At 52.1% G+C, this 14,186-nt stretch overlaps 1 protein-coding gene across 3 annotated transcripts in view; it reads left to right on the top strand.

The window, feature by feature from the left end:
- The window catches only part of WWP2 (WW domain containing E3 ubiquitin protein ligase 2), a 181,078-nt gene extending 175,191 nt beyond the window's left edge, over positions 1-5,887 (top strand). For all 3 annotated transcript variants that reach the window (XM_050773320.1, XM_050773322.1, XM_050773321.1), the window contains 7 exons: positions 79-212; positions 538-678; positions 1,346-1,466; positions 1,785-1,889; positions 3,189-3,285; positions 3,503-3,575; positions 4,003-5,887. In XM_050773320.1, the coding sequence (XP_050629277.1) occupies positions 79-212; positions 538-678; positions 1,346-1,466; positions 1,785-1,889; positions 3,189-3,285; positions 3,503-3,575; positions 4,003-4,102 (771 nt within the window). In that variant the 3' untranslated portion in view covers positions 4,103-5,887. The remainder of the gene's footprint in view (positions 1-78; positions 213-537; positions 679-1,345; positions 1,467-1,784; positions 1,890-3,188; positions 3,286-3,502; positions 3,576-4,002) is intronic.
- The last annotated feature ends 8,299 nt before the right edge of the window (positions 5,888-14,186 follow it).

Genomic DNA, 14,186 nt, shown 5'->3' on the forward strand with positions numbered 1-14,186 from the left:
GATACCGAGTATCCGAGAGCCAGTCTTGGCAGTGCCTGGGGAAGGCCCAAGCTCTGTGCTGTGCCTCTTCCTTCCCAGGCGCTGTACCACGGAAAGTTCATCGACACGGGCTTCACCCTCCCTTTCTATAAGCGGATGCTCAACAAGAGACCAACCCTGAAAGACCTGGAGTCCGTCGACCCTGAGTTCTACAACTCCATTGTCTGGATCAAGTGAGCTCCCTCCCCCCTCACCCCACCGCACTGATAGGAGGGACGTCTCTGGGCAGGGAGCAGGTACCGACGGCTTTTATTTTGTCTGCCAGTGTGGCCCCTGAGCTCTTGTCCAGCCTTTAAAAGAGCTAGTGGAGAGGAATGTCCTCTGGGTCCCCCGTGGACAGTTCTAGAATCCTCTCCTTGAGTCAGGAAGCTGTCCCATGTCACTGTTCAGGATTCTAGGCCACCCGTGAACCCTTGGTGTCCCATGGGCAGCAGAGCAGGATCCAGGAAAGACCCTGCCACGATAGACATCTCCCGACTTGGTCTGCTGTGCCCCCAGAGAGAACAACCTGGAAGAATGCGGCCTGGAGCTGTACTTCATCCAGGACATGGAGATCCTGGGCAAGGTGACCACCCACGAACTGAAGGAGGGTGGCGAGAGCATCCGGGTCACGGAGGAGAACAAGGAAGAGTACATCATGTGAGTCTCAGGCGCCGGGGCCTCCGCTCCAGGGGCGGTGCGGAGATCTAGTTGGTTGCAGAGCAAGATGGGCCCCCACCTTGTGGCCCATCGGTCACTGTGGATGCCATCTCCATCTGCCTCGAAGGTGGCTGCTGATGGGCCGTCATGTGATGGCGCGAGCTGGGGGACCAGAGCCGAGGTCCTTAGTTACTGACTCCCGGCTGCACTTTTTCCCCACGTGGGAGACTTCAAGCCTCCAGGGTGGAATTTCTTTGAAGTCGCGTCAAGCTTAGACGTCTGCATCTTTCTCCAGGCCGAGAGGATCTCTGTGGCCTGCGTGCCTAGACCCACCGTCTCACGTGTGCCCGTTCTCCATGCCTGTTCCTCAGGCCTCTTGGTTTAGTCTTTTTATCTCCACGCTTTCATACGTCTGAGGTTCAGTTGGCGTTGTGGGCAGGAGCAGGAGGTGGCGGTGGTGAGGATGACTTCAAAGACTCCGGTGTCTGCAGGTCACTGTGAGGTTTTTAGGGCCGCACTCTAGGGCCTCCAGCAGGCTGGGTCTGGGTGTGCGAAGTGGGCTCTTCTGATCTGGTGGTCCTGCGTGGTAACGGCCACGCGGCCTGGCCAGGAGCTGCCTGTGAGCAATGGGTCTCATCCTCCACCCATGGCTGGTCTTTGGTCTCAGGTTGCTGACCGACTGGCGTTTCACCCGAGGCGTGGAAGAGCAGACCAAAGCCTTCCTGGATGGCTTCAACGAGGTGGCCCCGCTGGAGTGGCTGCGCTACTTTGATGAAAAAGAGCTGGAGGTGAGTGTCTGAGGTTGCTGGGACCCTGAGCCCCTGCCTCTGGGGTGATCCTGCTCTGTGATGCGCTCACTGTGCACCCACAGACACTCAGCAGTGAAACGCCCACTGCGGCAGGGCAGATGGGTTTAATTTGGGATCTCAGGACCCACCTTTCCCCAGATACTTGTTTCAAGAAAACAGGGACTTACATTACCCATATTATTAACGCTGACACCAGAAATGGCTAGTTGAACACGTCTGGGGCAATGTCATGTGCTAGCGAGTGGACGATGCATGGGGAGGGGCCTGCCAGGGGTGCTGACTGCTGCCTCTCCCCAGCTGATGCTGTGCGGCATGCAGGAGATAGACATGAGCGACTGGCAGAAGAGCACCATCTACCGGCACTACACCAAGAACAGCAAGCAGATCCAGTGGTTCTGGCAGGTGGGTCCTGGGCCCAGGCCTTGGCAGGGACATCTGGGCCATCAGCCAAAGGAAACGGGTCTTGAGGAGACCTCACACGCAAGGACCTTCAGCTTTGACCCTGTCCTCACCTCCCACAACTTGCAAAAGGAGACGGTAGACCAGCCTTGGGATGAACAGGGACAGTTCCAGCTGAGTGGTGGCCAGTGCACGTGACAGGAGGCCGTCAGTGGTCAGCCTTGGGCCAGCTGGTGTGCAGGGACAGACCTGCAGGCAGACAGCAGCTGCCCCTGGTTGAGAGGTCCCCTGCCAGCCAGATGGGACAGGAAGTCAGGGGCTTGGCTCCAGAAAACAGAAAGAGCTGCCATTGTTGTCGTCATGAAGTATAGCATAAAACAAAATGATTACAGATATTCTTAGTATATGTCTGTATGCATATGTATGTATACACATTTTTTGTGGAGGTGAAATTTCTATAACCTACAATTAACTATTAAATGGTTTTTTTGTTTTTTTTTTTTCAATAGAGACAGGGTCTTGCTATGTTGCCCAGCCTGGTCCTGAACTCCTGGGCTCAAGCAGTCCTTCCATCTCACACTCCCAAAGTGCTGGGATTATAGGCATCAGCCACTGTGCCCAACCCATTTAAGTTTTTTAAGATACACAATTCAGTGGCTTTCCACTTTGGGTTCCCTGGTTTCCCACCCAGGCCGAGGTGGGTGGATCACTTGAGGTCAGGAGTTCAAGACCAGCCTGGCCAACATAGTGAAACCCTCTTTCTACTAAAAATACAAAAAATTAGCCAGTTGTGGTGGCGTACACCTGTAATCCCAGCTACTCAGGAGGCTGATGCATGAGAATCGCTTGAACCTGGGTGGTGGAGACTGCAGTGAGCCGAGATCGTGCCGCTGCACTCCAGCCCGGGCGAGAGAGTAGGGGCTTCCAGTACATTCACAGTGTTGTGCACCTGTCACCACTATCGAATTCTGGGACATTTCATCTCCCCAAAAACCTTATAGCCATTAAGCAGTCACTCCCATATTTAGTCATTTCTGAAAGCAGAACTTGGATGGGAAGAGAATACTCGGTGTCCCTGAGACCCAGAGCTGTCCCATGGACGGGTGGGAATCTTCTGCAGACACAGCCTCTTAGCAGGAGCACTTCCGGGCTTTCTCAGGTTGGGGGCTGTCATCCCCTGGCCAACCTGGCTCCGTGTCCTCAGCCCCAAAGAGGGGCCCCGCTGAGCTGGAGAGCTCCACGTTCGGGCTAAGTACTGGGCCCGTGGGTCCCCTGACTGTGCCTTGACTTGCGGCCTTGCAGGTGGTGAAGGAGATGGACAATGAGAAGAGGATCCGGCTGCTGCAGTTTGTCACCGGGACCTGCCGCCTGCCCATCGGCGGATTTGCTGAACTCATCGGTACATTTTCTCTCGCCCTCTGGTGTCCTGGCTGGCAGTGAGGACAGCTCAGAGGGAGGGGGGAACCTAGTCTTTTCCTGGAAGCACGTCAGTGGGATGGAGAAGAGCTGAGGCCTCTGTGTCCTGGGGCTGAGCCCATCTGTGGGTGGAGCCGGAGGGTCCTGCTTTGGGAAGGCACGTCTCTGTTGACATGGGTGTGTTTTACCTTGGATCACAGGTAGCAATGGACCACAGAAGTTTTGCATTGACAAAGTTGGCAAGGAAACCTGGCTGCCCAGAAGCCACACCTGGTGAGCCTTCTAGTTTTAGTGGGACGTCGGGGGGCCTCAGACCCGATGAGCTCCTGGGACAGCCCAGTGGGTGTAGCAGCTTCTTAGCCTCGAGTCTGACAGCTTTTGCGTGGCCCTGGGGTGTTGGGTTGGAGAGATGGGGCTGTGATGGGCATCTTATCTGCCGGGTTTTACATATGAAGCGCTTCTGTTCCAGTAGTCCAAGAGCTACTGCCCTAAGTGTCCCCCCAACCAATTTCCAGCTGTCCTGGCCCCTCCCTTAACACCCCATGGTCCAGGCACCTGCAGTGTAAAGGCCTGACTGGCAGCCCCTGAGCCCTAGCCAGTGTGGCGCAAGCCCTGTGGCCCTGCTGCAGGCAGGCAGGGCGGGGCTGTCAGGGCCCTGGCCTCCTGGGGCTGACTGTCGTGCTTTCCCCGCTCTCGATAGCTTCAACCGTCTGGATCTTCCTCCCTACAAGAGCTACGAACAGCTGAGAGAGAAGCTGCTGTATGCCATTGAGGAGACCGAGGGCTTTGGACAGGAGTAACTGAGGCCGCCCCCCCACATCCCCCAGTGCACACATAGTCCTGAGTCCTCCCTGCCTGGGAGGCCACCGGCCCTGCAGCCCGTGGGAGGCCCCCGTGGATGTGGCCCTGTGTGGGACGACACCATCATCTCGCTTCTGGCAGAAGAGCCTGATCCCAGGAGGCCCTGCAGTTCCCCCCACCCATGGATGGCAGTCTGGAATAAAGCCCCCTAGTTGCCTTTGGCCCCACCTTTGCAAAGTTCCAGAGAGGTGACCCTCTCTGCAAAACTCTCCCCCATCCCCTAGACCCCACCCTGGGTGTGTGTGTGTGCAAGGGAAGGTGTTGCATCCCCAGGGGCTGCCGCAGAGGCCGGAGACCTCCCGGACTAGTTTGGCCAGGAGACCGGCTCCTGGGGTGGGCTGGGCTGTTCTGGACTGAGAGCCAAGGGTCTTTGCCAGCAAAGGAGGTTCTGCCTGATGATCGAGACGAAGTGAAGGTCTGAGGGCGACGGCCCTGGGGCGAGGCCATCTCCGCCTGCCTCCCTAGCAGGCAGCAGCAATGGAGGCTGAGTCGCAGGACGCATGCTGGTCAGTTAATTCATTCTCAGCAAATGAAGGTTTGTCTAAGCTGCCTGGGTATCCATGGGACAGAAACAGCAGACTCCCTCAGACTTTCTTTTTCCATTTATAAACTTGAAGCGGTTGTGTTGTAGGGTTGCAGTTTTTTTTGTTATGCTGCTGTCACTTTCTGTCCAGGAGTTGGCACCCCAGGCGTTCTGAGACCTTGAGGGACCCAGGCCTTTGGGTCCACGAGTTTCCCAAACAGCCACGCCTCTCAGGAACCTGCCTGGTGGTTCCGTGAGCTCAGGCGGGCCTGACCCAGCGGCGCAGCCTGGCAGGGACCTCGTCCCCGAGCCTGGCAGAGTGGGAGGGGTTGAGGTCCCGAGCGCCACTCCTAGCCTTGCCGCCTTCAATAGAGAAGAAATCCCTTTGCTAGATAGGGTCCCCCAGGCAGTCCCCAGTGGCGGGACACAGGGATCTGGCTGTGGAGCTCTCCCGTCAGCCCTTGGAGTTCCAGGTGGGCCTGCTGGTCCCCTGTTCAGAATGGAGTGCGGCCCGGCCAGCGGAAAGTGTCCATTCTGCGTAGGTGCTTTATCTGCACACAGGACGTGGAAACCAGCAGAAAGGCCCTGACCTGCTGCATAGCCCGGTCTGATTTCTGCAGTTCCCACCAGCCTCCAACCCGGGGACTCTGCCATAATTGGAATCTTCACAGGTCACATTGAAATCTTCAAGATGACCGTGCCCCCCCAGGATGCTGGGACAGTAATCATGGCAGACTCCCTGCCCGGGCCCCCAGGATTCTAGGACCCCAGGCAGCCCCTTGGCCTGGTCCCGGGTACCTTCCAAGCACAGTCTCCATGCTCCCAGGTTCTCGACCTTTCCCTGGCCGGGGAGGTGCAGCCTGCGTCTGCCTGTGTCATGTGTGCTGATTTGAGTGGCTCAGCTTGCCACAGCGCAACCTCTTCTGTCGCTTTCAGTCATTTGCCGTACTTCCCTGCGGCACGTCACCACGGAAGCCGCTCCAGGGTGGGTCAGGGTGTAAGCTGCTGGTGAGGTTTGGAAGCATCAGGCTCACGGGTGTTCATGTGTGTTCGTGCGTGTGTGTGCGTACGTGTATAAAACTGAAGTGTCTGTACGGAATGCCCTTTGCTAGCCATGGGCTGGTCACCAGACTATTTTGTAATACCCGCCCCCTGCCTCGATATTGCCAGTTTCTTGTGCAATAAACAATCAGCAGCTGTGGGTGGTGTTGGTGTGGATGTTTACAAACCTGTGGTCCTCTAGTCAAGAGGACTCTGGTCCTCACAGACCCTCCAGGCCTGGATAGGGGTGGAAATTCCCTGACCTCGCTGGTTTTGAGAAGCCTGTGTGTCATGGACCGAGGCAGCCCCCAACTTCTGGGCTGGGCAGCTGAGTCCTGGCCCAAGGATCACCAGCTTCAGCCCCTGATCGGCCACCTCACTGCACCCTTTCGGGACCTCTGCGTCCTCCTGCCGGACCCGGGGGGTCTCCAGGCAGTTGCTGTGGGGTGCAGAACAATAACAGCTGCAGGTTGGGGCTTCCGAAACTGGCTTGCAGGGAGAGTGTTCTAGGCAGTCATTCATTCAGGAAATACTCAGGTTTCACAAGTTCCACGACGGTCGATGGTCGAGGGACTCTGTGATCTTGACCTCAGGGTCACGTAAGGGCTTGCCACCCACTTTTTTTGGTTTTGACAGATCACCATGCTGATGGGTCCTGAAGCATTTGACAAGGAAGTGACTTTGTCATGGATCAAGCAGGGCCCCGACCGTGCCTCCAATGCTCAGCGGGGCAGAGGTGTTCAGAGCGGGCTCCCTCCTGGGTTCGTCGGCTGGACTCCCTGTGCCCGGCTCCAAAACCTTATTTTCAGGCAACAGGCCAAGGCTGTACTCTGACAAAATTATTGGAAAAGGTCCAGATGTCTCATGATAAATTCAAATAAGACATGCCCCAGTGGAAATCGTTCCCCCAACCCTTGTCCCCAGAGGGACCTACCGCTCACAGTTGGCGGTGGCATTTCCAGACGCTTCTGTGTGGGTGGGCACATCGTTTACACAGAGGATTTTTAAATATGCCAAAAATGGAATATTGTACATACTGCGCAACTCACTGTTTTCATTAAATGAGATGTTATGGACCCCTTTCCATGTTCGTCGAGGTAGATACTACTTAATTCTTTAGCCACTGTGTGACATTCCGTATTCCTGCAGTTCTGTAATACGCTCATCTCCTTCCTAAAGGGGGTGGCACCTGTGTCCCACAGTTTGCTGGTGGCTGTGGAGCTCTGGGAAACGCCCTCGGGCAGGTCTGCGTGCTGCCGCTGCTGCTCTTCTGCTAGGGGGCGGTCTTAGAAGTTTGATTGTTGATCATGCATCTTTATTTTTATTTTAAAATTTGGTGAAGGTTCAGTTGAAAGATGCAAAGGAGCTGCTGTGTAAGGCCTCCCTTACTCTTCTGTCCCTCGGCCACCCTGATCCCTTCCCGGAGGCAACCATCACTGCTGGCTTCTCTCAGATCTTTCCAGATGTACTTTAAAAATCCCAACGGGGCCAGGTGTGGTGGCTCACAGCTGTAATCCCAGCACTTTGGGGATTTTTAGTAGACATAGGGTTTCGCCATGTTGGCCAGGCTGGTCTCAAACTACTGACCTCAGGTGATCCTCCTGCCTCAGCTTCCCAAAGTGCTGGGATTACAGGCATGAGCCACCACACCTGACTGTTTTTGTTTCGTTTTGTTTTTTATTGTGGTAAAATACACATAATACACAACTTACTATCTTAATCATTTTTAAGTGCACAATTCAGTGGCATTAAATACATTCATAATGTTGTGTATCCATCACCACCATCCATCTCCAGAACTCTCTTCATCTTGCAAAATGGAAACTCTGACCCTCCATTCCTCTTCCCTACAGCCCCTGGTAATCACCATTCTCCTTTCTGTCCCTTTGATTGTGACTCCTATTAACTACCTCCTTATGAGTGGAATCATATAGCACTTGTCTTTTCGTGATTGGCTTATTTCACTTAACATAATGTCCTCAAGGTTCATCCATGGGTCAGAATTTCCTCTTTAAGGCTGAAGAATATTCCATTGTATCTTTTTTCTTCTCTGTTCATCCCTCTGGTGGACACTTGTGTTACTTCCATGTTTTAGCCATTATGGATAGCGCTGCTGTGAACACACATGGACAAATACCCCTGAGACCTTGCTTTCAGTTCTTTTGGGGATATACTCAGAAGTGAAATTTCTGGGCTGGGTGCATTGGCTCAAGCCTGTAATCCTAGCACTTTGGGAGGCCGAGGCGGGCAGATACATGAGGCCAGGAGTTTGAGACCAGCCTGGCCAACATGGCGAAACCTTGTCTCTAGTAAACATACAAAAATTAGCCGGGTGTGATGGCAGGTGCCTATAATCCCAGCTACCCAGGAGGCTGAGGCAGGAGAATCGCTTTGAACTTGGAAGGCAGAGGAGCCAAGATCGTGCCACTGCACTCCAGCCTGAGCAACAAGACTGAAACTCTGTCTTAAAAAAAAAAAAAAAGAAAAGGAAAGAAAAAAATTTCTGGATCATATGGTAATTCTATTTTTCTTTTTTTAGACAGCATCTCACTCTGGCACCAGGCTGGAGTGCAGTGGCACAATCTTGGCTCACTGCAACCTCCGCCTCCTGGGTTCAAGCAATTCTCCTGCCTCAGCCTCCCGAGTAGCTGGGACTACAGGCACACACCACCACACCCAGCTAAATTTTGTATTTTTAGTAGAGATGGGGTTTCACCATGTTGGCCAGGATGGTCTCGATATCTTGACCTCATGATCTGCCCACCTTGGCTTCCCAAAGTGCTGGGATTACAGGCATGAGCCACCAGGCCCGGCCAGTAATTCTGTTTTTTATGTTTATTTTTTAGAAACAGAGTTTCATGCTGTCACTCAGGCTGGAGTACAGTGGCATGATCATAGCTCACTGCAGCCTTGCACTCCTGGCTTCAAGTGATTCTCCTGCCTTAGCCTCCTGAGTAGCTGGGACCACAGGTGTGATGCCACCATGCTTGACTGATTTTTTATTTTTTGTAGAAATGGGATCTTCCTATGTTGCCTAGGCTGGTCTCAAACTCATGGCTTCAAGTGATCCTCCTGCCTCAGCCTCTCAAAGTGTTGGGATTATAGGTGTGAACCACCCACACCCAGCGTCATTCTATTTGTAATTTTTTGAGGCACTTCCGTAGTGTTTTCTACAGTAGTGGTACCATTTTACATTCTCACCAACAATGCACAAGGGTTTCAGTTTCTCCACATCGTCACCAACATTCGTTCTTTTCTTGTTTTTATTTTTAATAGTAGCTCTCCTAATGGGTGTGAGGTGATATCTCATTGTAGCTTTGACTTGCATTTCTCTAGTGATGTTGGGCATCTTGTCATGTACTCATTGGCCAAATGTATATCTTCTTTGGAGAATTATGTATTCCAGTCCTTTGTGATCATGGTTTTCTTTTTGATGCTTGCTATAATTTTGGTCTCTTTAGTTGGACTCTGGTGCCATCTTTCTCAGTATATTTGATGGTCTACCACGGGGGTTCCCAACCCGGGAGCCACAGACCATTGTGGGTCCATGGTCTGTTAGGAACTGGCCTGCACAGCAGGAGGTGAGCAGCAGTTGAGTAAGTGAAACTCCATCTGTATTTACAGCTGCTGCCCATTGCTGACATTAGCACCTGAGCTCTGCCTCCTGTCAGATTAGCAGCCTCCTTAGATTCTCAGATGGGAGCATGAACCCAATTGTGAATTGCGCGTGTGTGGGATCTAGGTTGCACGCCCCTTATAAGAATCTAATGTCTGATGATCTGAGGTGGAACAGTTTCATCCCAAAACCATACCCCCATCCCAGTCTGTGGAAAAATTGTCTTCCATGAAATCAACCGGTCCCTGGTGCCAAAAAGGTTGGGGACCACTGGCTTACAAGATACTCTATTCCCAGCTTTAGTTGTCTTGCCCAAAACATAGAATTAACTACTCTGCTAGCTGCGTTTGTTCTTTTGGTGTAAAAAAAATGATTTCAATTCAAAACATGGGGTTCTGTCAAAATAGCACAGTGAATTCATGATTTGATCACATCTCTGCTCCAAATAAAGAAACAAACTACAAGAAGAGAAAAAACAAAAGAACTGGTTCAAAAACAAGATAAAGAATTCCACAGGCCAGAAACAGAGCAAAAGCACAAAACGTGGGGCGAGAATGAAGCTGTGGGCTTGTTGCATGCTTGCATTGCCTGGCAATGGGGCTGAGAGTTCAGCTGCTGCGGGCTGAAGGGGTCTGAATAAACTCCAGCATAGAGGGGACAGGGCCAGCTCGCTGTTTCCTCCCGTTTCATGCAAACCAGCAGAGACAAAGGCAAATTGCCGCTGCTGTGTACCTGGGCTATGACTTTGAGAACAAACGACTAAGGAGATGGAAACTCACCTAGCCAAACCCACTTCATGGGTTCTGAACAGGGTCTGTGTGATCTTCCTAGGTCACCCAGGCCAGGGTCCCAAACTGCCATTTGAAGATCAGCCCCTAGAAGTGTGGGTGCCTAGAAGCACAGGAACAGGTAGCCGCAGAAGCATTAGGCAGGGAAGAGCACGGGAGCCCAGGAGAGCCGGTGAAGGAGCAGCTCCCCAGTCAACATCTTTGCCTCCTCCATGGAAGACACCACAGGAGTGGTTCTCTCACCTGCTGGCCTTTGCTGGAAAGGGACTGGGTGGCAAGTGGGCCTTTTCACTGAGGCCCCAGATCTGACTGTTCGGGGCTGTCTATTTCAGGGTGGCTGGTTTCTCTAGAGATGACTCCTCCGGTCTCCTGCCTGGAGAGGAGGACGTGCCTGAGACAGGGTGCACCTGCGTGTAGATTTCTTGGGAACAGAGAGCAGGAAGGAACTGAGCTTGCAGAGCCCAGGCCCCCAGCCTTACCTTTTCTCCTGCTTTCCTGCCCTGCTCCTTCTCCCTGCCTGCAGCTTTGACTCAGGTCTTCAGTCCTGGAGCTGGACTCCATCTCTCGTCTCCTGCAGCTGGGAGTGGGCAGGTAGCCAGGCCGTGTGGGGCTTGGAGAGGACCTGGGTGTCCCACTCTTCTGTGGAGGAACTTGTAGCTACCTCAGTTTTCAGCTCTCTACCTCACTCCTGCTTCCTGCTGCCCCCAAGTTCTCAGTGTCTTGCGAGCTCTGCAGGGCTCATTTCTTTTTCTTTCTTTCTTTTTTTTTTTTTTTTTTTTTTTTGAGACAGGGCATCCAGGCTGGAGTGCAGTGGCACGATCATGGCTCACTGTAGCCTCGACATCCCGGGCTCAGGTGATCCTCCCATCTCAACCTACTGAGTGGTTGGGACTACCCAGCTAATTTTTAAATGTTTTGTAGAGACAGTTTTTTGCCATGTTGCCCAGGCTGGCCTCAAACTCCTGAGCTCAAGCAATCCTCCTGAGTTGGCCTCCCAAAGTTCTGGGATTACAGGTGCGAGACACCACACCCTGCATTTTTTTTTTTTTTTTTTTTTTTTTTGAGACAGGGTCTCCCTCATTTGCCCAGGCTGAGTGCAGTGGTGGTGCCATCACAGCTCACTGCAGCCTTGACCTTCTGGGCTCAAGCGACCTTCCTGTCTCAGCCTCCTGAGTAGCTGGGACCACAGGCACACCCCACTGTGCCTGGCTATTTTTTAAATTTTTTGTAGAGACAAGGTCTCACTATGTTGCCCAGGCTGCTCTCAAACTCCTGGTCTCAAGTGATCTTCCTGCCTCAGCCTCCCAAAGTACTGGGATTGCAGGCGTGAGCCACTGCACCTGGCCTGTTTGGTTGTTTTATTTATTTATTTATAAATTTTTTTTATTATACTTTAAGTTCTAGGGTACAAAATAATTTTGGGCAGGATGCAGTGGCTCAAGCCTGTAATCCCAGCACTTTGGGAGGCTGAGGCAGGCAGATCACGAGGTCAGGAGTTCAAGACTAGCCTGGCCAACATGGTGAAACCCCGTCCCTACTAAAAATACAAAAAATAGCCGGGTGTGGTGGCAGGCGCCTATAATCCCAGCTACTCAGGAGGCTGAGGCAGGAGAATTGCTTGAACCCAGGAGGCGGAGGTTGCAGTGAGCCAAGATTATGCCACTGTACTCCAGCCTGGGTGACAGAGCAAGATTCTGTCTCAAACATAAATAAATACACACTTTTGGGGCTCTAGTAAGAAGAGATGCTTGATCTGCTCTCTGTTAGCTTCCTCTCCTTTGATAGATGCGCCTGGGGGCAGAAGAGGGACAGCTTGCAGATGGCAGCCTGTGCATCGAGGCCCTGAAGGGGCTTGTCTGCTTTTATTATACTGACTTTCAACTAACTTTGCTGCTGCTGCCTCTGCCTTTCTCAGTCCTGAGCCTTTCCAGGTTCTGCAGGGTTCACCAGAGCCCTCCTTGGCTAAGCTCTTTCTGCCTGAATTCTTGGCGAGGGCTCCCTCTGCCTGGCCACTCCTCCTGCCTGACACCTCCTAGAAATGTGTTGAACTCTCTGGTCCACCTCTCAGATGCTACCCCTCAGATTGGGCGAACTGAGTAGAGCAAAATGGAAAAATTTTAATGTTCCTTCACTGCCATTCTGATGGGGTCTTGGGAGGAAGAAAACAGAAACACATTTCGGAATGCAGTTCTTGCTCATTAGCTAAGATGTTTTTGTTTTTTTGAGACAGGGTCTCACTCTGTCGCCCACGCTGGAGTGCAGTGGCATGATCTCAGCTCACTGCAATCTCCACCTCCCAGGTTCAAGCGATTCTCCTGCCTCAGCCTCCTGAGTAGCAGGGACTACAGACGCCCGCCAGTATGCCCAGCTAATTTTTGTATTTTTAGTAGAGATGGGGTTTCACCATTGTGTCCAGGCTGGTCTTGAACTCTGGACCTCAGGTGACCCGCCCATCTCGGCCTCCCAAAGTGCTGGGATTACAGGTGTGAAACACTGCACCCAGATCATCAGCCAAGATGAACCGCATTGTGCCCACTTCCCCAAGAGCACTGACTGGTTTCCTTATGCTGGGAGAGGGTGGAAGGTGAAGGGCATGGGATGGAGGTAGGTGGATGAAGTGGGGCGGGGAAGGGGAGTAGGTGGGATGGTTTTGCTTTGCTTTCTTATCTCCAAAGCCAATGGTGGCAATAGGTAGTCCTGTTTATAAACAAGAGGGTGGCCAGGCATGGTGGCTCACACCTGTAATCCCAGCACTTTGGGAGGCGGAGGCAGGTGGATCACCTGAGGTCAGGAATTTGAGACCAGCCTGGCCAACATGGTGAAACCTCATCTCTACTAAAAATAAAAAAAATAGCCAGGCATGGTGCTGGGCACCTGTAGTCCCAGCTACTCAGGAGGCTGAGGCAGGAGGATCGCTTGAACCTAGGAGGTGGAGGTTGCAGTGAGCCAAGATTGTGCCACTGCACTCCAGCCTGGGTGGCAGAGTGAGACCTTGTCAAAAAAAAAAAAAAAAAAATTTTACTTCTGCATTTTCCACTAACAGTATTCTCATTCTAAGACATTAATTAGGCACCAAATTCAGAAAACCCCACTGTATTCTATTCTTGATTACCCTAGTGAATTCTTCTTCCTATCTGTGTTAGTGTTTACCAGAAAGGGGGTTCTGATCCAGACTCCAAGAAAGGGTTCTCAGATCTCATGCAAGAAAGAATTCGGGGCGAGTCCACAGAGTAAAGTGAAAGCAAGTTTATGAGAGAAGTAAAGAAACAAAAGAATGGTTTTCCACAGAGCACCGCTGAGCGCTGCTGGTTGGCTATTTTTAGGGTTATTTCTTGATTAAATGCTAAATATGGGGTAGATTATTCATGAGTTTTCCAGGAAAGGGGTGGGAATTTCCCTTTTCTATCATGCCCGGTCACTTCTGGACATGGCTATGGCCTTTGTAAGCTGTCACATGCTGGTAGAAGTGTCTTTTAGTATGCAAATGTAATACAATTCGCGTATTATGAGCAGTGTGGATGACCAGAGGTTGCTTTGGTCGCCATCTTGGTTTTGGTGGGCTTGGGCTGGCTTCTTTACCGCACCCTGTTTTATCAGCTGGGTCTTTATGACCTGTATTTTGTGATACCAGTCTGCTAACCTCTGTCCTGTGACTGAGAATGCCTAACCTCCTGGGAATGCAGCTCAGCAGATCTCATCCTCATTTTATCCAGCCCCTGTTCAAGATGGAGTCACTCTGGTTCGCATACCTTCTGACAGTAGGGGAACTTTTTTTTTTTTTTTTTGAGACAGAGTTTTGCTCTTGTTACCCAGGCTAGAGTGCAATGGTGCAATCTTGGCTCACTGCAACCTCCACCTCCTGGGTTCAAGTGTGTCTCCTGCTTCAGTCTCCCAGGTAGCTGGGATTACAGGCACCCACCACCACACCCAGCTGATTTTTGTATTTTTAGTAGAGACAGGGTTTTGCCATGTTGGCCAGGCTGGTCTTAAACTCCTGACCTCTGGTGACCCACCCGCCTCGGCCTCCCAAAGTGCTGGGATTACAGCTGTGAGCC

This window comes from Macaca thibetana, chromosome 20 (assembly GCF_024542745.1).
Source record: "Macaca thibetana thibetana isolate TM-01 chromosome 20, ASM2454274v1, whole genome shotgun sequence".
Classification (NCBI taxonomy): domain Eukaryota; kingdom Metazoa; phylum Chordata; class Mammalia; order Primates; family Cercopithecidae; genus Macaca; species Macaca thibetana.